General features: G+C 37.8%; 1 protein-coding gene across 42 annotated transcripts in view; it reads left to right on the top strand.

Moving 5' to 3' along the window:
• Window positions 1–26,781, top strand: part of ESRRG (estrogen related receptor gamma) — a 389,887-nt gene that overhangs the window by 274,029 nt on the left and 89,077 nt on the right. For all 42 annotated transcript variants that reach the window (XM_038131555.1, XM_038131540.1, XM_038131541.1 and 39 more), the window contains one exon: window positions 7,712–7,828. In XM_038131555.1, the coding sequence (XP_037987483.1) occupies window positions 7,712–7,828 (117 nt within the window). The remainder of the gene's footprint in view (window positions 1–7,711; window positions 7,829–26,781) is intronic.

Below are 26,781 nucleotides of genomic sequence, written 5' to 3'. Positions count from 1 at the left end.
GAGAGGGGTGAGATAAGACTTACAGGTTCAAAGACAGTTTATTATCCTGTTTTATGCTAGCTTTTATCTCTCTAAAATAATGGCCTGCATCTAGAAGACTTTTATCCTCCCTCCTTCCAAATTGTCCAGGCTGTTGTCTTTGGACTCTTTAAACTAGCCTGAAAAGACAGTGTGTAAAGCCTGCACATTTCTCCTAAGGCTTCTCACAAAAGTCTCAGATCCCTGAGAGTTGCTGCCTGTCCATGTCTCCTAACACAAACAGGAAATAATCTAGCCTTGAAATGCTGTTGTCTTCTGCCATCTCATTTATGCTGCTCAGCTAAGAGCCTTCAGCTCTACAGTTCTGTGGGGCTGTTCCTATTGTCTCCAAATCCTGCCCAAACTGCTTTGTACTTTGTTCAAGTCTTTAGTTACTCAGAGTTGTTTTTAATCACTCTAGTGTTCAGGTTTTTCAATCTTCTTTAGAGTGTTGACCCATTATTGAGCCAGTTTGAATTGTAAATGTACAAACACTTTACAGTAAATACATTTTTATTTTTCAGTCAGGAAATTTTAATCAAGAAAGACAGAACTAGCTATGTGCATTCAGATAAGGCAACATAAAGTTTGATTTGAAGTTGCACGTGACTGAAGTGGCTTCCAAAGGGTATTTTGCATTTTTGAAAGCTGTCTTCTGTAATACATTTTTGAGGAGGAAATGCAAGAACATTAAACAAGATTTTTATGGCTTTTCAGCTTCTTTGCTGATAGCTAAGATTATTGTTTTATAGAAGGGTACGGTGGAGGCTCACATCTTGGTGCACTGGCCTATGGACCTTGGCTCTGGTGCAAAGATGGCAGCCCTCCAGTCAGCTGAACACTAAATGTCACCTGAATCCATCATTACCTGATTTAATCATTCACCTTCCTTATATAAGAAGTGAAAGTCTGTGCATCAGCACTTCTTTCAAAGAATATTTTAAGCAAGCAGTGATAGATATCTTCCCTTTTCCCCAATTTCTCTGTGCCTATGGGCCAGCCAGAATAGCAAGTGAGCATTTTTATTTCCTGTCATAATGTCATTGTGTAGCTATGGCAGCTAAACAGGATGAGACAATAAAATATAAACATGCTGAAATCTCAGAACCAGAGAGAAGCTGAAAAGTATACAGATTGTTCTATCTTTTTTACTATCTCTGCTTTCCTTACAACCTTGAAGATTGTAATAAGCATTTAGATGATTTGGGAGTAAGGATGAGCATCCTGATTGGTGCGTGGCTATTTTGAACCCATCAGAAATACTGCAAAAGAGGTATGATTTACAAATAGTGCTGGTACACTAGTGTGTATCAATGCCATTATAATTAGGTCTGGATCTCGTTTTGTTATAAACATCTCTGAAAGCCTCCAGCCCACTTACAAAGCTCTGTCTTGTTTGAAACCAGAGACATGAGAAGTCTCAGCCAGCAAGTGATTTATGTTAATGTTTGTATAACTTTTTAATGACCTTTTTTTCTGGTGTGAAAATGATTCAGTTCGCAGCTTTACAGACTGAGATATTCTGTGTGCTTATAAACAAACAATGACAATCCTTCATGCTATCATAGTAGAATGTATCAAAATTGACCTAGATAAAATACCAGTAGGGACCAAATGTAGATAGTTCAGTCCTTCTGACTTGAACAGCTCTTAAGTGACTTCCAGGTAGCAGGGGATCAGTTCTCTCTGTGCCTTCAAAGCATTGATTCTCTTTTAAGGTGACCTAAATGCCCTTCATTCCTTATGAATAAGTTGAGTCCAGGGGGATTCAAAGGTAAGTGGGCCCTTACAGATTCAACACCCCCTAATATCAGTCTGATACTGAAAATTATGGTGACTTTTCATGATGCTGGAAACCATTGTACCTTAAGTGAGAGTCTGATACAAGACTGTCATGTAGTCAGACTAGCCAGCATCACCTTTACATTTTTGCTTTAAATCACCATGTTTTTTTCTAAGAATTAAAATAAATTGCAAGTTCTAAATATGTTTTAGTTCTGTAACACAGTACACTGATTTCTTCAAAGCAATTCAATGTAGTGACTTCACTAAAAATGTTCTTTTAAGCTGTTCATGCCCTTCTGTCAAACACCATGTTCAAAAACTAGCTGCTCCTCCTTAGTTACTTACTCTAACAGAAAAGGCAACATAAGCAAGAGATGAAACATAACGCTTCATACATGATCCTGTCACCTTGAAAAGATACTTGAGACATTTGGGAACCAAATTTTTTAAATGTTCTGTTACTCTGTGTGTACACTATTGTTTCTGAAGTCACCTAGGTGAAAAGTTGTGAATACAGTCAACTTTATGCTTAATCATCTCCAGATGATCTGTAGCAGAATTCATAGTAGGTCTATAATTCGTAGAGCTTTCTTACAGTGTCAGATGAATCTGAGGATTTGGCAGGCAAAACTGGATTCAGTTATTTATGTTCAAATCTGACCTCATTCCAGCCCGACCCTACTTCTGAAACCTTACCGATGAGGGTACTTTTACATGTGAAAATATTTACTGAAACTTAAATTCAGCTAAGTTGTGACTGCGAAGTAGAGAGCAGAGTTCAGAAGAACTGAAACTTTAACCTGCGAGAAAATATTTTTACTTTCCTCAGTTCAGCTTCATTAAGACCTATAAACATGGAAAGGATTTTTAAGTCTGGGACTTTTTCTCTGTCCTTCTTTTCAGTTAGCCCGTTAGTCTTGATTTCCAAGAGCTCCTCATTCTCAGATTCTCAGGAACTATTCTTTTCTGTTCTGGCTGGATTATGTATAAAGGTGTAACCCAACATAGTGAAATTCACTCTCTTTGTTAGCTTAGATTCTCCTGTGTCTCTCTTGCTAAGAGGTCTCTCTATTAAGTCCCAGAAGCCCTATGGCTGAAATTCTGGCTACTTTCCATTTTCGGAGTTTTGATGCATAGCATCGCACAGGCAAGCAGGTGTATTCCTTCAGGTCTGTCACCCGGGAAAAGAGAGCATGAAGGGATACCTGGGATAAACCTCACTGCAGAAAGACTTAAATCCAGTTAAGCAGTAGTCTCTATGAAGAATGCAAACACTTCAGTTTTGAAATACAAGCTTTTGAAAGAAAGGTATTAAGTTAGAGAATGTGAAAGAGAAACTTTGGGAGAAAAATGAAACCTTATTAAACTGAAATGCAGCTTCATGAACTGATTATAGCAGAAAATTATTGCATTGAAGGAAAGTTGGTTCATTTGGTTTTTTTCCTTTTTTTCTTCTGAACCTACATTGCCACACAGTAAAAGTTTTGATACTGATATCTTCAGTATTCCTCTTGGTTTTTTAAGTGGCTCATGGCTATTCTTTCCAAACACCTTTTCACCCTGCGCTTAAGTCTTCCTCATAGTTTTTACTTGTCCAAAAATTTCCTGAGCATACATCAATAGCTTGTAGAAATTTGGGTGTTATAATGTCTAATATTGCAGTATGAAAAAGGAAATAAAGCTTCTGCTAGGACTTGATGTCTGCAGCTTCTACTTTTGTTGATATTGGTGGAAGAGAGACTCCTGTTCCAGCCTGTTTCTAGAGCCAGCTTCTCACTTTTAATATCTGGGAGGTTCTGAAAATGTGACTGTTGATGACAATAGCTTCTACCAAGGCAGAAGGCCCAGTGCTTTCAGTGACTTCCTCTTTGCCATGGCTCTTGCTTGTCCTGCCACCTTTGGTGTCACTGTCAATTCTGTGCAAAAAAATGGCCAAAATGGTTTTGAGAATCTTGGCTAAATCCACTCAGTTGCCTGACTTGTAAAGCCATTGAGTAAGTCCCTGTACCACACAAATTCTTCTTTCTCCACTCCTCATTCAAGTAACATCCAAACCTCATCTGTGAGGTAAAAAAAAAAAAATGGTACCTTGGTCCATTTATCCTGAGCTGTGTGTAAAGATGTGACTGTCTGAAGCATGTAAAATTGGAGAGCTGGGTATACGGGGTAAGTTTTAGCAGCTCACCTGCTATCTCAGGATCAAATGGCATCTTGTTTTCAGTTTTTCACCTGCTATTGGTAAGCACAGCATTTTAGAAGTATTTTCTCATCTTTCAGCTGAGATATTAAAATTTACAAATCAGTAGAAAAAAGAACTGGTTGTAAATAACATTCCTCAGTACTGAAGAAAGAAAAGGGGCTTAGGCTGGTATAGATCCCATTATGTTATTCTAGCACAGGGAAATGTGTTTGGGGAGTGAAGATTTGACATATATTTTTTATTTTCAAGCGTGATACTAATTTATATTACTCAGCCCTTTAACTGCCAAACTGTAAAAGTCCATTATGCTACTGAAAGGAATATACAGATTATCCCCTGGCACTTCAGGCAGGAGTTTTACATATATGCTAGCTAGCAGCCAGCTAGCTGCACAATTCTATTAAGAAGTAAGTGAGAAAATTATATTGCCTGCAAACTAATTGTACAAAAGACTCTGAAATAAGTAATCAGAGCCCAGTTCTTTCTGAAAACCAGCCAGGAGATATTATAAATCGCTCAATCGCTCTTGTCAGCCCAGTTTAAAGACCCCGAGCTGCCATGTTGATTTTGTTCATTGTGTAACACAACTTCCTCTCCAGCTGTTGACAGGACTGGGCAAACTCAGCTTTTACTCTTCCTAGCTGCTCAGTTTCAGCCTCTAGCATCTTGAAGTAAGTAAGGAATTGGTAAAGATTCCTTTTGGATCTTCCTCTGAAATAAAATGCAGATCTGAGTATCTTGAATGGAAATTCATATCTAGAAGTAAATAAGAAATTATGAAAGCTCTGGTGACCTGGAATGTGCAGCAAATTCAGGTTTTTAACAAAATTAAATCCACTAATGCTTGGAGTGCTAGGTAAAACACATTTTATGATATAGATATAGTATGATATAGATATCCACTGCATCTACATGTGAACTGGAGACAAAATGTTAATTCCATTAACCCTTAGCGCAGTGTAGCCACGTTCTGAAATGCTGGAACCACTTTATGAGGACCAGCTATTGTCCTCATTGGTAAGGTGTGGATTTTTGTTTCTATTCCTGTAACTCTGCTGAGCTCGTTGGAGGAATTATTTGCAGTGTCTTCCAAGTTTATTTTACAACACCAAAAATGAATATTGAGTGTCTGCTGTAAAATACAAGTCATTAAAGAAAAGCAGTTTAAATTGAAAGGAGATTCCCCCTGTAAGCTAAAATACTGGAATCCAAGTGGCTAGAATAATAGCTCCTTTTAGCATTCTTTAGGTGTAAAGAATTTTCAGGAAGAGTAAGTTACACTGTGCCTGCTGCAGACTGTTGCATAGTTTGCAGAAATGTGAAATGTCAGGATATGGATTAGAAGTGTCTGCATAATGAAATGAGCAATCTTGCATTTATCTTTCTGGTTCTGAATGCTGCTTCTTGGTGTTGGCACCTTTACCTTTGTATCTTGGGGCAGGATCTCTTGATACAGTGAGAGTGTTCCACTTGCCCTGGTGGAGAGCTTTGCCTCCTGAAGTTCTCTGTTACAATCTTAATCTTGTTTTTGATCAAGATTGTTTCTGACCTTGTGCAAAGATTTCTTGATCTTGTGCAAAGCATTTCTGATTCCCTGTTTCTCCTTTTTTTTTTTTAATAGGGGTGGTAATACGTTTATTACTGTAGTATAATGAAGTTCATTGGGTACAAATTGTGAAAGCTTTGAAGGTCTTCCTGTGTGGTGGTTGTGCGTTTCTAAGAATGCCTCGTTAGAAGGACAGGATAATGTGAATCCTTTTTTAAGCTTGCCTTACCATAATTTTCTACCTATCCTTCCAAAAGTGTTATTTCCTAACTTTTCTAATATGTATTGGAAAGAGCTTTTGCAGGAACTGTTGTGCTGAATTCCCACCATATCCTTCAGTTTCTTAAATAGCTTTCTCCACAGCAGCTAAGAAAGGGGAAAAGGACTAAACTGCTTTGACTTTTGTCATTAGCATTCAGGCATACCAAGATCTGTTTTACTCACCAGCATTGATAACTCACTCATGCAGCAATGTCCAGGGGGAAGAAAGCCTGCAAAGGCCTGAAAAGGTTGTGCCAAATGTGCTGGTTGTGTTGGCCGAGTGCACATTTTGCCATGCAGACCTCCTTTATCATTAGTACTTACCAATTTTCAGTAGATGTAAGTGGTTTAAGTATTACTTCCTGTTGAATTAGCAGTTGCTGAGCATTTGAGTCTTTTTGCAATCCTGCAATCCACTAATGTGATATTTAATGAGGAGACATCAGTCTGGAGAAAGGTAGTCAATATAAATCAGTGTTTACAAAGTGTGATTAACTCTGAAATATTTCATCAATGCTGTGGTCCCTGGCAGACTCTGTGCTAATTATTAGAACCTGTGCATGTTTCAGGGGACTTTGATGGACCCCGAGTGCAACAAACATGGAGCAGCAAAATTGCGATTATGCTCGGACTGTCTCTGATGACAATTTATGCATTTGGTGTGATGACCTCTTGCTTCCCAAGAGGGCAATAAACGGAATGCATTTTCATTAAGATACTAATGCACTTTTTCACAGGGGGAAGGGGTCAGAAAATAAAGAAATACCTTTAAAGCAAGATGTGACAGACTGATTGGGAAGATACTTTATTTAAAAGTCAGTTTCCCAGTGTAACTTCTGGCTGTTGCAAAGTCTGTCATACTGGACGTAGTGTTGGGCTACAGGATGCATGGCTGGGCAGAAGAATAAGGTGAGCTAAGCTGTTTTATGAAAAGTGCAGTGATATCAGGGCAAAAGAGAGCAGATGTTCTTGCATTTGGACTTGGATACCCAAAGATGTGATTTTAAAAAAGTTAACTACGCTTGTATTTTACTCGTTCATTTGCAAGATATTATTTTCTGATTTTTTGAGGAGAAATAATATGAATTAAGCAGTTGCAACAAAGAAAAAAAGAGACTGCTTTGCCCATTGTGAGAAGGACTCACATTTAAGGATCAGCTTGTTGTAAGCCTTAAGAGGGGATTTGGGAGAAGCAGGGACAAAAGCAAGCATCTCTTTTAGTTTTTGCTATTTTGACAGCTTGGCAGGAATGATCACACTCTTGATGCCTCTCAGTACAAGAACTTGGTCAAAAATATAGAGAGAAGAGGAGATGCCCTGGAACAGAAATCTGGCCTGGTAGCTGTAGAACATGCTAGATATGGTGGTAACAGTCCCAGTGAGTCCTGCCCTCTGTGCCAGCTGTAGTGGAAGAAGGGTGAAACTCCATGGTACCTGTAATAGTTGATTATGAAGTAAAGCAGTCCTCCTTTTGAATTCTAGGCAAAGTGAGACTAATGAAATTGGCTAAAAAGGAAAATAAAGAGTGCTCAGAGAAGGAGCCTGAGGCTGTGGTTTGGTACAGAAAATAAATGACAAATTGTCTTTCTTCTGTCAGCAGGAATAACATGGGTGAAGGATTTTCCTAGGGACCATATTTGGAGTGAGACACAGACTCACATTAGTTACGGTTTTATATTTCTTTCATATAGATGTCTAGATTTTTAAAAAAGGGTGAAAAAAACCATCTTTTAACTCAGCTATTTATTTTTGAGAGGCATTTTCTTTCTGTAGCACTGCTTACTCTTGATATGTTCCAAAATGAAATACACAGGCACTTGTATGAGTACTTTTGTATATCTTTTGTTGTGTTGGTTAGTCAGTGGCTCTGAGCACCTCTTCCTCTGTCTGTTCCATCACAGGTAACATAGAGTACAGCTGCCCAGCAACGAATGAATGTGAAATCACAAAGCGCAGACGCAAGTCCTGCCAAGCCTGCCGCTTCATGAAATGTCTAAAAGTTGGCATGCTGAAAGAAGGTAAGACTGACCACCTCAATCTGTATCTCTCTGCAAACACTTGCTACAACTGTAGGGCAATCAGGAAAGAAGAGAGACTGGTGAGTGTTCTAATCAGTTATTGCAAAGGCAATTTTCATATATACTTGCTGTTTCTGATGTCTGCTTCTAAGCTATTGAATCGTGCTTTATCCACATAGAGTTCATCATCTTGTGTAGTACAGCAAAATGTACCTCAGCATTCAATCTCCTCCAGTAAGTAACTGATAGAATAACCATCAGAATTCTCAAAGATTTCTTTCCTCCATTCCTTATCCACTGTTACTCTGTCCCAGTTCTGGCAGAAAACCAAAACACACACTGTGCCTTCCTTTTATTCAGTCTTCATTCCATCAGGACAAATGAAAAGGATTACTTCTAAATTAAACAAGTGTAAGTATTGTGTGTGTGTGTACTGAAGTTACTGTAACTACACTTGAGCAAATTTTGGCATGCAGAAGAGGAGAATCCACCCCCCCCCCCCATTTTTTTTCCTAAAAGTGTCTGAGAACCCCTGCCCCTCACTGTAAGTATGTATTGAATGTTTTAATTCGCCAATTACATTTTGAAGATATTGAATGCAAGAAAATATACTCAAGAAATGGTGGTGTCTTACCTGGAACCTTCTTCATCTATGTGACACAAAAAGGTGATTCCTCAAATCTTGGTTGCCTGCTATGAACTTACATTGCTGTTAATGTATATGCAAGAATACTCTTGTAAGTGCATGCATTACATGCATTATTATTTTAGGGCACTATCACCACCAAGAAAGATGCTGTGTACTTCTGAATTAGATAAACATTTGAAATAAAATCAGCATAGTGTTCTCTAAGTATTGTATCCAGTGGAGAGTACTTTGCATTAAGCAACCACTTCAAAACAATCCTATTCAGTTTTGCTTTGTCAGTGCTTGAAAACTCTGCTTTAATAACTGGCTGAATTTTGTAAATGAGTTGGTGGTAATGCAAAACAGGCTAAGTATGCAGCTGTCGGGGTAAAAAATCCAAAAAACAACATAGACCGGTGGTGAGATGATGGGCAAATTAGGTCTATCATGCACCTACAGACATATTCTTATTGGATTATACTTACTAAGAATAAACCTTGTTCTGTGCAACTGCTTTGGCAGATGCTATGATCCTGTGAGCCAAATCCTGCTGTCCTTAGTCTTACTTGAGCAAAACTCCTGTCAGATTCGATGGACATTTTGCCTCAGTAAGAACGGCAGGATTTGACCCTCTCTTCAGTGGTTATGGGAAAGTTCTTACTTGCCAAAATCCTCATAAACTGACCACTAGGAGCAGTTACTTGAAAGTGAAATTATGATGCTTAGATAAACTGTAAAAAGAAAGGGATGACTGGGTATGGCACCGTTTTGAAAAGGACTGTGCTTCTTAGCATCTTTTTTTAGTAAGTTAAGACCCTGTATCACTAGTTACCTAATATACAGATATATTGAGCAACTTCTTTGAAAATGAAACAGTGCTACCAAGAGCACATGCAGGTGAATTGATTTAATCCTTTTCCTCTGAATTTTGAGGGCACTATTGTGCATGCGTTAACATACATATATTTAAAAAAATCTTAAGCTGTGTGCAGCTTCTGGGACTGCAAGAGGAAATTGTCTCCTCTGCAAATGAGTAATTAGCTCAGCAAATTTGTGTGCAGATTTACTGTTTCTGCGTACAATTTTGTTAACTGAGTTAATTTAGTTGGATAATACAGATGTACATTGTGAGTAATATTTTTTGTTTGAATGTTGAGTGTCCATGGATTCAAATTATTCCCAGAAGTTTTCTTAATAAGAATTGCATGAATTTTCTACTCTAAAAGTACATACCTTTTTCTAAATGGCAAAATAACTAATTACATTGAAAAGACAGTGTTGTTTATCTACCACCTATTATAATAACCTGCAAGAACCTATTAGGGCATTTTATTTTTTCCCCCTTTAACGGACACTTTCTAAATCATACTGATTCACAGTACATTTGTAAGACTCTACTTGTAGTAAAGATTTTTTTTTTCTTGTTGGAAGGTAGTTTTGGAGGTAGTCAAAAAGTCTGGAGATGACTTTTTGACTTGGACCATATCTTTTCTATACAAAGTGAAGAAAGATAATATACTGATATGACTTCTTGCATTTGTAAAGTGGTATAAATTTATTGATTAGCACAGACTTCAAATAAGCTGAAATTATTCTTGCTGTATCTCAAGTGTTTGTTTATGTACAGACGAGGATTTCAGTCCCATGCAGCATGTCAGAGATCATGCTGCAGTAAATCTATTCAAATGTAAACCTGTTCAATTCAATTACCAGTTTGTAATAAAATTTGCTGCTGCAGCCTCCACGTTTGTCACAGCAGTCTCTACATGCTGATGGCACAGCATGCCTGGAAATTGACAGCCTAAATCTATTTACAAAAAAAATTTAGTTGCAGACCTGAAATAAAATCAAGTTTAAGCAGCTTTGAGAGGAGCATCACATTCCTTACAAGAACAGCACATCTGTCAGGGTGCATCCTCTCCAGAAATCTTACCTTGTTTGTAGGGAGTTTTCTTGTAGAAATTTATCCTTAACAAACAGTTTTAAAGTGTAATCCAAAGTGAAACAATTACCAGATATTGTGCTTCCCTTCACGTTGGAAAGGACTTTACTACATTGTCATTTTGTGAATTGTCATATGAATTTCATGGTAGTAATCACAGTACCTGGAAAAAGAGTCTGAGTTTTAGCTTGGCTTCTAGGGCAGGGTCCAAACATCACTTATAACAAATGTATAGTGTGGCTTCCCTTATGACATCTGCATGTTGAATCATTTATGTGACAAGATAATGGTGTTTTTCATCAAGCATCCAGTGTTTCTGTGGGAGACCCAGTGTTAGGGTGGTGACGCTGTGTTTTGGGGTCAAATCCTGGGAAGGAGTTGGATTTCTGGTCACATGAAGTAAAAAGTGGAGTGGGCGTTTTCTGTACATATTCTCATGGATGTTTGTGGGGCTTAACCAGCAGCACCTAGATCAAGATTCTTAATAATTTTTAGGATGTGGGCCAGGAGCCAGAGAAGGAATGCTACAGCAATGCCAGGCTGGGCTGGGCTGGAGTGGGATTGAGGCCCTGGCTGCATCTCCTGTTTAGTATCATAAGAAAGTTTGTACAGACTGATCTGGAGGAACACATGATTTTGGTTTAGCCAATGGACTGTTACTTGCAAACATGTCTGGGTCTATGGATGGGTTTTGAGGATGTTACACTTCGTATTGTAGCATTCAGCAGAGTCTGGTGAACTTTTAGACACAGGACAAATATGAGGATGTTGTGTTTTCATTTACTTTTCTAGGTAAGGGTTGGTAGCAGCAAAGCAGAATACATTGCACTCAAAGAAGAAAAAATGCATTTTTCTATATTTAATTTTGTGTCAGTGTTACAAAAGGTTTTCAAGTATCCCAATTGATTCTTCTACCAAAATGCAGTTTCTTTGACTGTTCTTTTATTTTTGTGAATTGTCTCAGATTCATGAGAACAGCTGAAACAACATTAAAGATTCTTTTATAGTCTAGGGAGAAACTTTTCAAATGTATCCCTTGATATTTCTTGAAATAATATTGAAACTGCTAAAAGGGTGCAGGGAGACATGTATTTTGCCATTTTTAAAAATGAACATTTTTACGACATTCACTTGTTTTCAGTTTTGTTGGTTTATAATCTGTTATTTAAATTTGGCTTTAAAACTCTTTGGAAGCCAGTGTTTATTTGCCTTCAGGTGGTAGAATTAAATCTGTGCTCATGTGCAAGACTGGATATTTTGGCTATTTCCCTTTTTATACAGCTCCTTGGATTGAGAAAAAGAGGTTGTTTTTTTTCTTTTCTAAGAAGAAAAATTGGTTGTAGAACTACATAAGATGGTATGGGGAATATTAAATAGATATTTGACTTTTTTTTCTATTGCTAGGTGATCTGAGTAGAATTCAACATCTAATTTTTAATTAGTACTATCTGCCTATTAATAATATTTGTGGGACTATTTACTAGCATATGTTTGTGGTAGAAGATATTCCAAGTTTATTATAGGACAGATCTTGCTCGTGAAATAATTCCAATAGAGTATTTTTCCAAATAAAATTACTTTTTGTTTCAGATGCAGCATTTGTATAACTGTTTTTACAAGAGGTTATTCCATATGTTTTAGTTTTCTCCACAGAGGCAAAGCCTTAGCCTCAGTTTTACCTAGCCCTGTATTGTAGGGAGGTTTAAAACTACAGTTCAGAGGGGAATCTGTTGAGTGGTACTAATGCTGCTTTTAGACCCTCTGGAATACTGTATCCTGTTCTACCTCTCACAGTTCTGTGCAGTACTAGTTTGTATTTCTTACAGAACTGTTGATACCAAAAACATCTCCCACATATCTCTTATTTCTGCTATTTGGGTGTTTTCAGAATTTGTTATGGACTGTGTGCAGTGGCTGATCTGAATTGCTTGTTCTTTCAGAAAGTCTAGTTCCTAAATTAGTGATACATGGAAAAAAATGGACGTTTATATGAAAAGTAAAGTATACTACAATAAAATGGCATGGGTCGCTTCATGTATGTATGATTGTATTTTCCTTAGGAATGGATGGCCTTTACAAATTATCATCAGTCACTTGGTACCCAGTTAGAATAGGCAGAGTAACAAAATTCCAGCTTAATTAGTTCTGCTATTACAAATGAGAAACCAGATCCTCAGCAAGTATTAATGGAAGCTCTTAGAGCTGTGTTAGATTCCTTCTCATTTGGAAGGTTTGGCAATCTGTGCTGTGGAGAAATCAGTAATATGCCTTTTTGTGTCTGTGAACCTTCACAGTTGCTTGTACATGAGCCATCATACAGGCTCTAAAAATGATCAGAAACTCTCTGAGTTTTTAATCTGGCAGTGCTGACTTGATGTCAGTGATGATTTGATGTGACTTCCCATCACAGCAGAGCAGCTTGCATGTTGTACTTGCCCTGCTCGATGAGTAGCCCTCAATACTTCTCATTCATTACTTTTCTTGGGTTTTTTGAGAATTCATACAGGCCCTCAGAGAGACATTAGCATCCCTAGGGAAATGGTAAGGCAGTAGTTAGAATCTGCTTGGTAAAGAAATCTTGGATTTTAAAGTGTTTTTCTTCAGCTGTGATCTAAATAAAAGCAATTCCTGACAGTTTTAAAAATGCTTGAACATTTTAGATGCTCATGTAATGAACCAGAAGATTATTACATATGAGTTACACTTTTTCTGAACATGCTAAAATTGGGGGTCTCTAAAATATTTTTGCTTCACACATTGAGAGATTTCATTCATTCAAATACAAGAATATCATTCATTCAAATACAAGAATACATTTTTAGAAAGAGGTATGTGTATTTTAAAGCATAAATTACTGAGTTTATTATGAAAAGATTACCGTATGAACATCTTGGGCTTGTGTTAAGCAGCAGATCGGATTAAATTATCATATTGATCCTTTCTGGCTTTGACAGTCTATGAAAATGAATCCAATACAGCAAGGAGAACGGGCAGCTTGAGTTCAGTCTTATGTAAAGAGATGCGTGATATGCAGAGGAGCAGATTAATGGATTCTCTCTCAAAATAATAAATAAAACTAAGCAATCTTCTTTATGACTAAAATTGTGTTATCACCTCTGATTTGAGGGTAGTGAAAAAGCCTGCTTAATAGGATTCCTTCTAACAACATCTCTTTTGAAAAGACCTGTGCATCAGACATTGCCAAGGTAAATTTCTCTTACAAGTCTAATACCATTAGTCTGCCAAGACGAAAGCAGAAATTATTGTGGACGAAGTTTTAGTTCCTGCTGCCTTTAGAAATCAGAACAAAGGAAAGGAGAAAGCATTAATGGTATTCAAAGAAAATATTTCTGTACAGGATGACAGTTAATAGAGCGGCAGTGACCTCAGTGATATTTCTTATGCTCTCTATCATAATATTACACTTAAGGAGATTCTCCATTAATGCAGGATATTAAACAAACCTCCTGTATTGTAACATCAAGAGATAACATAGTGTGTCTTCTGTTGAAGTCTCAGCTCTCTTCTATGTTTCAATTTGTTATGAAGGAGTTTGGTTTCTAGTGCAGATATTTTTTTTTAACTATTTCTCTTCCTCTCCTATTCCTTCCTTTCCCCCTTTCTTCCCTTTCTTCCCCAATCACCCATTCCCCCCTTATCTTCTTCCTTTTTATTTCTACCTTTCCTTCACTTTTATTTCTTCCTTTCCCTTTTTTCTTTCCCACTTTCTCTTTGCACTCCCTTTCTTTCATTCAGTGTGTGCTTGGATTAATATATACTGGGACCTGTTAAATCTCCTTGGAAACAATAGAAGGTAATCTCTAAGTGCTGTTGGTGTTCATAAGTAGGCTTCTTTGCTCCTAACTAAAATGTGACCTGATAGCCCAGTTCACACATTAGAACTGACAGCCCAATTTGTCTGCCCTAAAATGCAGCTCATGACTATCCACTCTCTGTAACTGATGGAAGAAGGACAAACTATTCAACTTCAGGTTAGTGTTTATAGTCAGCTCAAGCAACTAGCATTTCTATTCATCCACTAGAAAAATACACCAGAAAAAGCAAATATTGGGGATGTGGATATTCTTCCCAAGTCACATGAAAGCACTTACAGCTCCTACCAAGTGTTGGCCTCCTGAGAAGTTTTCATGGTGCTTGTGTTCCAGCATTGTGCCACTCTGGTTTGTGTTCTGTCTCTGAGTATTTTGAGGAATAAAACAGATATCCCAGCAGTTCACTGGACTTGCTTTTTAAATAAAATTTCTCTCTTTCTAGATAAAATTCTGTATTACTGTTGTCCCTTTATAGAAATGCTTGCCTTCCACAATAGAGAATGTATGAAGTGGATGGGGAGAAAGAAGTATTGTTTGTAAGTCTGAGTTTGAGAACTATTTACATTTCTTGGCTTTACACAGATCTGTAAATGGGGAGGTTTTTGTGTTAGCATTTGCAAATCTGAGGTCAGAGCTGTTTGCTGGCTCACTCACCAGCAGCTTCCTTGAGATTAGCTGTTAGGTTGGGTCTGCTCACACAGTCATTGCTGCTGAGAATCCCGGTGGCAGCAGTTGTTTGCTGGGTCAGACAGGCAAAGAATACTTTCAACCTAAAGTTACTCTGTATTTTGTTAATTAGTTTGAAGGATTCTGAATAGGATTAAATTTTACTGTAATTTTCTTAGTGCACATACCTTACATATTACTTGCTCAGAATTGGAAGGAGTAGATTCTGCAGTTTCATGAGTCTACTTAAATTACTATTAAAAATTAATCACTTTGTACTGATATTTCCTCATCATAATCTCAGGTGGTTGACTGTGTGTCCTCATTTGTCATATTTCTTCTTTTGATCCTAAAATAAGGAAGCAGTATTTTCCTAATTTTCTGGAAAATATTCCATTGTTTGCAAAATATGTTTGTTGGATTTAGCCCCTATGAACATTTGCTTATGCACTGGAAGTATAGTGACAGCAATATAAGTGATAAGGATAGGTAGAGACAAGTCTGAAGGATGCAGGGCTTTTCCCATGATCTCACAGACAAGTAGCTGCCTTTCATTCTTGGTCTCTGCCACCCATAAACACACACATCAAATGTAGCACTGCCCTTTATTGTAGAGTTCTTGAATTCTTGCACATGGGTCATGCCTTATGTTAAGTCTCATTTTGTAAAGAGTAACATTAGTGTAATAATTTGTATTCTTCACTTTTTTCTGTTCTGCTGTGCAGACACTTGCACATCCCCTGCTTGAGTAGAATAGGTGTAGAATCTCTGGTAGAGGGGCATTTAAGGGTAGTGAATATCCTTATCCCTAAAGTGCCACTCTGGAGCCAACCTTTCTGTATTTTACTCAGCCTTTACCTGGGCAGCACTCACAGCTCCTCACTGAGACTCTTGCTGTGTAAAATCTTTGTTGAAACAGAATGTATGGTAGGATTATTTGGGGTGAAGGGCTGAAATGATGCAGGTGCTGGTGACAAGAACCCATGTGGTAGATGAACAGGTAGTCTGCTGCTGCTTGGGATGGATTGGCACAGAAAAGCTGAGTGGCTGAGGAACTCTCTTGGCCTCTTCACTCAGTCAAAGCAATGAATGTGTTGAGAAACAAGAAAATTTCCACCTGCAGTTGTTACATCTGATCTTATATAGTGCTATCCCTCAAATATTTCACACTTCTAATTCTCTGCTGTCCTACAAAAAAACGCTAGAATGAACGTGAGTTTTGAGACATTAATGTAACTAAGCCACAATCTTCTCTCTGAGCAGTCATTGCCCTTTCATAAGCTGAGGAGTTATTGCAAGTGGTGAGCCTTTGCCAGTTCTACTCACTGAGTACTGGAATATGAAGTTGGAATATTACTTCATTTGGTGTTTGTAATGTGGCTTTTGTGGTTGAAAGTCAGCAGCCTGAATTCTGAAATAAATGTGATCATCTGCAATGAATTGTCACTTTGTCAGATTTTGCCATGCTTACTAGCTATTCTAATAATAGATCTCATCTAACCAGATTTTCCTTTTTTTTCCTTTTCTTTCTTTTATGTTTTCTTTTCTTTGGGTATTTATATGACAGAAAAGGGAAAATATGAGGGAAGTCTGTTGTGCTTACAGTAGATGCTTAATATAGCTATTAATCTTTATAAATTAAAAAACTTAGCTTTATTTTAAGCCTCAATAGGCTTTTATTAGAGAAATTATTCTGGAGAAAGTCAAATACAGCTATGTTAAATATCTATACTTACTGAATAATATCAATATTTTCCTTTTTGCGCTTTATTTTTCCAGCAAAGTTAATACCTGTATCTATTTTTCTCTTAAGCATCTGATTTACGTCTCAGGATCATCAGGTATAAGATGAGAAGTCAATTTGATTGACAGTTTTAGTGTAGCAGATCTAAAATCAACATTCCATACAACTTGCTTGCATGGGGTCTTACTGCAGTTCATGTTAAAACGGTTAATTATTAAAATACTTAATTTGGAAAAATTGAAATACTTTCTAAAAGAAAGTCTGCGTGATACTGTCCCTTAATCAGCTTAACTCCAGTCTGTGCCCTTAGTGGCAGAATTGTTGGTGTGCTGTTCATCGGCAAAACTGCTTGACCAGCAAGAGAGAATATTGGTAACTTGCTGCATGCTGAGCACATACAGATCATAGGAAAAAACAAGTGGTACAAGATCATCATCCTCACCTTTTGTCTCCTTTTATTTCCCTCTTCAGCCAAACATTAGTCCATACAGTGCTGTTCTTGTTATTTTTATTCAGCCATGTAACAATTACTTCACCAATGCCCTGTCTCTTTCTAATATTCCTTTCTGTGGGTGGTAACTGAAGATGAGCCATGTCTTTTGTTGTGATCTGAATCAATCGACAGATCAGTCTTATATCATTTGTTCAACACTTGTACAGCCACATGTTGCTTTTCATGACAGTCTGCCAGATAGTGTTTACAGTGGTCTCCAGCATCTGAAGTTCCTATACTCTCTCTCATTATCTTATTTTCTGTAGTTCAATCCAAGCTTTATAAATGGGCACCTAAAATTTCATTGCATGGTCAATCTCAGTGGATAGCATTTCTAAGTCCACCAGAACTGCATTTCTGGATAGGAAGTGGTATCAGTTATGGTAAGATTACTTAAGAGATGGCATAAATACACTTTGGATCCAGACTGAGGGTACCAGCTATTACTATTGAAGTGTTAAGAGAAGTCTTCCTCTGTACTGATTTTTCAGGTCACAAGCTACTGCTGGTTTCCCTGTCAAACTTTTAATGAAAGCTCTTAAGTTTCCAATTTGAAGACAGAATAGACTGCTAAATGTCAAAATAAAATAAAATTAATATTTCCCTTAAAAAGTAGCAGTCTGTTTTATAATACCAGTTTAAATGTGTTCTTGCTCAAAGATGTATTAGAAAGTTTCTCTTGGGTTACAACTCCGGTGAAGAATTAGGCTGATATAATAAGGGACTCTTCCTTCTCAACAGCCCTCAAGAACATCACCCAAATTACAAGTCTCTGACTGTATTTCAGACAAAAAGAAGTTGGAACACCTCTTGAGTCTGGTGTTACAGCCACAGTCTATGCTGGTCTTCCAGCTGCTGGAGCGTGCCTCATGGCCATTGCTTGATCATGCATGAGATGCAGAGGGATGCAGTAATTGGAGAACAAAGCCACAGAGTAGCTAAGATGACATAAGATCCTTCTCTTTTCTCTTTTTATCTTCTGTCATTTTCATTACTTTCTATTAATTTTCCTCTTCCAAACCACAATTGTATCAGAAGAATGCTGATGAGAAAATAGTTGCTGTGAGCACATATCCTCCAGGCAGTTTTTTTTCTGGCCAGGTGGGAGAGAGAATCATGAATTTCTTGAGGTTTTTATTAGCTGACTCACTGTTTCATGAGGACTAGTCAGACTGAATGACTGTATTTCCTTCTGGGCATCCTGGTATTCCTGGAGATATCCATCCTGGCAGGATGCTTCAGCTCATCTCAAATTAAAATACTTGTTATGGAAGCATTCTTAAAAGCAGCTGATTAATGAAGTTAGGAAGAACGTTTGAATGCGGAGTGTTAAGGCTTCCAACATTGGTGTTCCTCTCTAGGGAGATGTGTGCAATGAGAAAGCATTTGGAATGTTAGCAATCCATCCCATTTTGTTTCCATTTGTTTTCTCTAATTTCCTTTTTTTAATGCTGGTTAGCTGAAATAAGTCCTTTTTCCGTCTTCACTGTTCCCTCTCTCTTTATGGAATAGCCCATGACACGTGCCTGTAAAGTGGCTTCTTGGGAATTTGCAAGTCTTTGAATGTGTTATCTGATTAAAGGGATGTATGTGTCTTTAATTCTCGTCTGCAGTTTCACCTCTGACCCCATCTGTTAAAGTGGAAAGGAGCTGAGAGTCAGCAAAGTCCCAGATTCAACCCAGATAATCTGCAGTGTGCACATTTGAATGCTTTAACTCCTCGGTTGCCCCTGAAAATTACATACTTAATTAAGTGACAGGTTTCACTGGAAAATGTGGAGGGTCTGATATGAGACAGGTGAATTGTTTATTTTGTTAATATGCTTAAGGTAGGATAATTTAGTCCTGGCTTCGCCTTTTCTATTAAAGAAGGAAAAAACATATAGAGGTGTGGCATAAACGTGTTTAAGGTCTGGTTTACACATGTGTATTTTCATTTATGTATTATTTTAGTAGACCATTTTTTTTCTTACAGGAGTGAAAAGTCAAACCCCCATTTCTACTTCCTTGTAGAAAAGGAAGCTGAATTATGTGGTTGGAAATGACGTTGCAGTTTTGGATGGGATTTTTAAATAACCCTGAATAAGGCAGTAAAAATAATGTCATTGAAAGACTGAAGTAGATGGCATGAGGGTCATTTACATTATGTTTTGCTAATATTGTGCTTTTTTGCAGAACAGTGTTAACTGTGGCATTTCCTGTGCTTTACAAATAAATATCATAAGTGATGAGAATATCCCATTATGTTTAGACCTGTAGGTGTTTTGAATTTTCCTCTGGTCATTTTCTTTTCTAGCTTTCAAACACTCTGAAAACTGAAAGGATTTTTAGTATCCCAGATCCATGCCTGTTCTCTGAAAGCTAGAGCCAAATTCTTCCCCCACTTACATCTGTTCAACTTCGGTGGTTTCACTTATGCTATGTGGCTGTAACAATGCAGAATTTGTCCTAATCTGCCCTTTCTTTTTCAGTGGAGAATATTCACATGCAAAGTGTACGTGAACACAGCAAGTTGAAATGCAAATAGAAAAAATGTGTGTATTTTGTGTGTGTGTGTGTACGCACACATAGATAAACAGCACACAGATAGGTTTGATAGTATATCTACTGTACATAATATTGTAAATGGTATCTTGCTGTGCTGGAATCCAGGCAATATGAGTTCAGTACTATAGTGTTCAAGTTGCACCTGAGCTAGCTGGAGCCTGCCAGCCTCTGCAAGCCCACTGAGAGCATCTGTCTCGCCACCACCTTGCTCACGCTGTGTCCTCTGCAGGCTCTCCGATTCTTCCGACTATGAGCATAAATCATCCACCTGTCAGGAGCTCGAGCTGCCTGGATTATGCAATGCCTGCCTTCATTTGGAGATGGTGTGAGCAGAAGATTGCGGCAAATGGTTTGCATTCATTTTAATGCCGCTCCCGCATCTCTTCAGCTTTAATGAGGGTTCAGGGTGGTGACGACTCCCTGAGACAATGAAAGTCCTAGAGACCCAAGCTTTCTTTGTACATTTGTATGGCCTAGTTTCCTAGTTTAGAATTTTTTTTTTTGCTTTTTTTCCCCCTCCCTACCTCCCCCCCCCCCCCCACCAAGAAATGAATGGCTTGAAAATTGAAGCAGAGAACTGGTACTGCACAAAGCCAGCTGTCCATAGCTCTGCTTTTTGGCCTTGTAATACTTCCCTCCAGCTGAGCAATGAAGAATTTAAAAATCAGTCATGTTTAATGTTGTTTGTCCATTTGTGCCGTCTAAAGCTGCAGTGTCTAGTTGGCTTCACTTAAAAAAAATTGTAATAATCCTACCTTTGCGTTTTATTCAGTTACAGGTGTATTGAATTACATGATCATGGGTGGCATACCATATTGTATATTCCAAATTTGAAAGACAGATCCTCTATATTCAGATCTCCTTGTATTAACAAAAAAATAAAAAATAGACTGTCCGTAAAATTGTCTTATTTCAGCTTGGTAGACTTGAATTAATCAAATTCCTTATTCACTCATAATTTTCATCATGAATTGTAGTCAGAATAAATATTTGTATTTATTCATCTGTGTAAGCAGAAAAAAAAAGGTTGGGAGACAAAAGCAGAGAAATCTTTTCAAAGACAAATGTTGAAGATGGGGAAGGGGTAAAGATAATTTGTGCCTTCACACCTGTAGTGTCTGTGTGCCCCTAACCTCATACAAATCCCACCAGATTCTTGCAGGTACAGCCTTTAGACCGTAGCTGTATGGGATTGTCAACCTTACGTTCTTAGTGGCCTGAAAAACATGTGGTGGTAGTAAAATACTTAATTTTGATACTGTTCAGTGGTTAGCTGGGGAAGTCCCTGTTAAGCATTCTAAAGTTCCAGGTTTGCTGTTTTTCACCCATATTTAGGAAAACAAGCTTCTTCGGTACTTTTGAAACACCTTGGGCTTGTACAGTATGATTTTTCTGCAGCAAATGTGTCATGAGCTTGTCAACAATTTTTTCGGGGAATATTTTTTATACATTTTAGAGAACACCTGTGATGTGTAGACAGTAATAGTCCCATTTTACAGTATTAAACCTCAGAGAAAGAGAACAAGAGTTGCTTAGTAAAAGTCACATGTGGTGTTAGAAGCACAGCTAGAAGTGAAACTTCTGCTCTAAGGTTAATGTGTCTTTCAGCCTGGGACTTCAAAGTCCAGCTGTGTCCACCCCTTTCTCACCCAGTGACTGAAAGAGAGAAAGGTTTATTGCTTGTTCATTTGGGGTTTTACATTTCTCTTTTTACCACTTCCCTTTCCCTTTTCCCTCCTCAATCAGCTACTGGGGAAAAGAATCCTAAAAGGTGAAGTGAAATTAAGGACAGCTTTTGTCAACAGGGAAAATAAAGCACTGTATTTCAACGTACCTCTATATTTTATATTGATATTAACAGAGGATGCTTAGACACATGGAGAGGAATCTGTGTTGCCAAAATATTCAGATTTTGCTCTTGGTAAAAATTTCCCCAGCTGACAGGTAGTACGAATGGCAGCTGAATGTGGAATACACAGCGTGTGGAACACACTCCTGAGTTGCAGCAGTGCTTGGAAGCTCTGCCAGTGTCTCTGTTCTGCCACCTTGGTCTGAAAGCCAGGGAATTTCATGCAACCTGGTCATACTTAACTAGGACCACACAGAGCAAGGGAGGTTTATTAATAGGCTGTTTGGGGAAGAGTGGAGACCCTAGCGTGTGTAGACTTTGAGATCTTTACTGGGAGCCTTATTTGCTTCTGGTCGCAAGCTACCCTTCCATGCCATTCCCTCCCCCCTCCAGTTTTAATTTGATGTAAAGCCAGCAGTACTGCAGTTTTATGCACGGCCTCCCGTGAACTCCAAAAAGATTATTGTTTCTCACTTTGTCTTTACAGATAACTTCAAAATTTTATGCATCAGAACGCAGAATTTTCTGAAGACACAAATGCAACACAACACTGACAAAATCAGATGAAAAATCTCACTCTTTTAGCTATGAAGAAATTAGATTTATCATCAGAAAAGCATTCTCTTTTCATTTTCTGAAAGGTGCTTTTTGACAGACCCTTTGCAGTGGACGTCATGCTCACAAAACATGCTGTCACAAGGCTATTTGAATATGGTGACAGGCTCATTATCATGTTGAAGACAACTGACAACACTGCAGACTAGAAATGGACAGGCTTGCCAATCAGCTGTTGAAAGGATTGCAGTTGAAATAGAGGTTTTTTTTGTTCTGAGAACAGTAGTACAAATTGACTACATTAATTCTTTTTATTATGGTTGCATACACTGTAGTTAAGGGTCCGTCACTGTTTCCATTATAAATCCCTGTTTTAAAAGGTTTATTAGTAGACCATAAAAATGGTTCCTGTTGAAATTTTGCATTAAAAATATATATTACCCTAACAGAACAAAATTTCTGTGATAACTGTGGATGTGGAAGGGCAGAGAAATAGGGATTGACTGATTTTTAGCTGAAAATTGCATAAAGCTGAATGCATTATTATTTTTACAGAATCTTAGATGTCCAAGAGTTTTATAGACAGTTTTGTGCCTTGGGAGTTTACAATTTCAGGATGTGGTGCTGCCATCACTTATTATGGGGTGGGATTTTCCTGGTAGTTTCACTGGAATCAGTAAGCATCAAACCTTATCTGCTGTAGTAGGTATTTGCAGATTCAGGTTGAGTAGTCAAACAATCTTGAAAAGTTCTTTTGCCTTTTCTTGGACCTCAAAAATAGTCAGGTAGGGTTGTTTTTTTTGTTGTTTTTTTTTTTTTTTTTTTTAATATTAATCTGGGATGCTAAATGATTACTTGAGGTTCAGGGAGTTTTGCATATATAGTGACAATCCAAGCAAAAGTGATTCCACCAATATACTCCAGTTACGTGAAGTGGAATTTATCTGCTTTAATCCAAAGTGGTGGTCCTGGGATATCTTTTAATAGTGGAATTTCCCAGGTGTTGGAGTTAATGCTGTAGTTTCTAGAGTGCCCTTAAAATTTCTGTAGCTATCTACGTCATACTTCTGTGCAAATGCAGCAGTGTCTGTTTTGACAGGTCTGAACAGCTCACAAGGTATCTTCTGTTTAGCTCTGGAAGCAAGGATGTTCCTCTGAGTCCCCTGAGGGCCTGATCTAGCAGGCATTCTCAGAGCACCCTGCCACGCCTCAGCACACAGACACCACACACAGTGTCCGCAGTCGCTTTCTCCTGTGCCATCCTGGTGATCCCACTGCGATGCCTCAGCAGCAGCCAGCTTGTGGAAGGGGAGAGGTGTTGTTTCTGCAGCCAGAATGGTTGCTTTAGTTTTTCCACACCTTCATTAGAGCAGTTAGAGAGAGCTTTTTCCCAGGAGCTGGAATAACTTTTCATTCCTTATACAGAGCAGGGTGTTCAATCTGTGTAAAGGCTCTAAACAGGAAGGAACTGAGGTTTTATTTTTTAAGAGAAGCAATCCAAGTTTGCTGGAGAAAAGGCATGTTGACCTACCTTCCTGCGGAAATGGAATAGGAGGCCAAGAGTCCTGAAAGGAGAAAAGCATTTCCAGGAAGCCTGGTGGAAGCACAGGTCTGAAAGTTAGTCATAAATTGTACATATAAACTAGGTGTAGGTGGCAGCAGTATGTGTGTTTTAGCTCATTTGTATTCTGCTCTGAGAGCCTGCCTTCCTCCATGCTTTGTGCAGGAAGCCTGGATCTCTCTTCAGGTTCCAGCTCCGTTGGGTGGGTCAGATGGTAGAAGCTAGGCACTGTGGTGCATAGGAGGTACATATATTCCTGTGGGAGTTGGTTAAGTATAAAATGAGATATTGAAATAGAAAAAGTCTACATGTAGACCGCTCAATTATTAAATTATCACCCAAAATGAATCTTAAATATATTCACTAAATATTTGGTGTGAGGCTGATCCAGAAAGAAGAGTTTTGCTTAGTGTACTTTGCTGGAAGCTTACAAGGAAAAATAATTTTGCTTTGTAGTTCCGTGGCTTCAAACATTTGCAGCCTTAATTGATGCTCATTTGATTACTTGATTTCAAAGCACAATCAATTACCTTAATGCATATCACTGTTCTCACAACTACGGTGATTGCAAAATTGTGAATGTAAAAATGGAAGTCACTTCTGAAAATTAAGTCTGTAATTCTTTTGCAAAGTCAGAACTCTGACTCTCATGAATTAGAGTAGCGCAGTGCAAAGGTGTATATTGTCTTGTCTTATCGCCTGAGCTACTATAATGTATCAGGTCAGTTGTGTTCATAATTAAAATCTTTAAAATATTTATGCTTCTCTGTTGTAGTCAGTCATCTGTTTCTAGGAGGAAACTTTGTGAAGATATAGTAACTAATGCAGGATGTTAAACCTAAAAAGTAGTGTTTAGTTGCAAATTACTGAGGAGGAATTTTGACTTTTCATGAAATCATGGCTCTCTGGAAGTCAGTGACAAAGTTGCTTTTGATCTGGGGGCAGATGGGTTTTCATGGAGTGAGTAATTCCAGTGATTAAATCAGACGATTGGAATCAAGACTTAATTTCTCTTCCAGAACAAGACACTTCTACTTAGTGTGCCTCCAGCAAAAATATAATAGATACAATAATATGGAGCTCACCTGCATGTTGTGAGGCTTATTGAATTAATATTTATGGAACACTTCAAGATTCTGTGATAGAAAGTGCAATGTGGCTGCATACAATAAAGTCCTGAACAGCAGATCGGTCTGGAGTTAGTCTTATCTCATCCAGTTATAACTGACTACTGGAGCTGCCTATCTTGTTAGAGAGAAGAAAGAAAAGAAAACTAGAAACAATTGTTTGGAAATCCTTCAGCTTAATATTCCAATTAACTTTTGGGTTTTGTGGTTATAGACCCTTTTTTAATGCTTTTCCAGCTAGATTCATGATTGAAACCAAGCATATCGTAGTAACTTTTTGTGGTTTGGGAGAGTAAATGAATATTTCCTTCTTCTGCTGTAAATTGCTTCAGAGAGCATACATCCTACACCTCGCCTACCAGACATGTAAATAGCATTATCTTTGAATCATTGGTTCCAGTGCTTCCATGTATGAACAGACACTGTTGATTCATTGACGCAGGGGTTTTTGTTGGCTAAGTATTTTTATATTTGCTTTTGAAAAGAAAACAAATATTCATACCATTAAAAGCTGCATTGATTTGAAATGAACTAGACATAAGGGTGGACTAATTACCTAATTTTTCTTCTCATCAATCAAACTCTCATTACCTTAAACACCCCTCTGAAAAGTTAGCGTAAGACCTGCTCAGCAGTCTTTAAAGAGAGTATTACAAACAGCACAGCATTGAAAAAAGCCCACCACAATTGTAAGTGTTCTGAAGGGAAATTGGCTGAATAAAACTATTCATATCATGCAAACAAAGCAGCTTATAATAATAATATCATTTTGTCTATCACCAAGTGCAGGAAGAAAACTGAAATCTAGGCTATGAAGCCTGGAGGACATCAGTGTTTTAGCAAAACAACACAGGCATGGAATATTCTTTTTCCCCAGGACTGACCTAGTAAATTGTGCAAGCACCAGGAGAAATTTTGCCACCTGTCCCTTATAATCAAGGCCTGCCTCTTACTTAGTCTCATTTCAGTGATATAATTAAATGACACCATTTTCCCATTTATGTTGCTTGAACATGCTGCCAGAATCCTATAGTCTTATCCAGGTACCCAGGAATGTGACTTAATTTCTTTCATCTAAAGCCAAAAAATAATCATTTGAACATGCTCCCTTGTCCTAATAGCTAACCCAGCATGGTTTATTAGAGTACTGTTGTTGCAGCATTCATTGCAAAAATCAATAATCCACTAGATGGAGCAGAATAGAAGTGTAAAAACTGAGTTAAGGCTGGTATTTTAAGAAACTGAATTGAGTATCAAAGGGCCAGAACTTGGACAAAACAGCAGAAAACCACAACAGTAGTATTTTTGCAGTGTGTAGTTCTAGTAAATCAACCAGCTTTACAGTCATTCATGGATCATTATTGCAGTTCTTCTTTGTGGTTCTCTGTTCTTCTTTAAGGGATAAAATGAGGATTAATCTCTGCTCTAAAAAAAGGTGATGATAAGAAAATTTTGGGGAACAAAGATGTTTGTAGGAAAGAGAAATTATTTTTTTCTTTTCCTAAAGCAGAAGTCATGTTTTTCATTGGTGAAACAGTAAGAAGACAATCATAGAAAGGAATAATAAGATTTTTTTTCCCCAGAAGTTCTTACACATTATTTTCTGGATAAACTGAATTATTAGGATATTTTGAGTGTGCATTTGGGGTGTTAAAACACAACCTTTTTTAAATATAAATGATCCTTAACATAAATACCCCCTTCAAAGATCTGCAGGAACATGACGAGAATCATTTTAGCAAGTAGATTGATGAAGATGGCAGGCAAGGCTTTAGTTGCAGAGTTCATCAAGTTTCTATTGCAGGTGTACATTAAGCATGACTTATAGCCTGCTTATTCTGTCCTGGGCCTCCTGTGAAAAGGGGTGGCCAATTATGCCAATGTGAAGTGGTTGTTTGATGAAAATATGTATGAGTAGGATGGGTCTTAGTGCTGAAGTTACATATTTTGCAAACAAAAGGAAAGATACAGTCAGTATTTCAGGGAAACAGCTATCGAATTTGGCTTG

Source organism: Motacilla alba, chromosome 3 (genome assembly GCF_015832195.1).
Source record: "Motacilla alba alba isolate MOTALB_02 chromosome 3, Motacilla_alba_V1.0_pri, whole genome shotgun sequence".
Classification (NCBI taxonomy): domain Eukaryota; kingdom Metazoa; phylum Chordata; class Aves; order Passeriformes; family Motacillidae; genus Motacilla; species Motacilla alba.
Note: the sequence above shows the minus strand (reverse complement) of the source record. Positions and strands in the feature narration are given on the sequence as shown.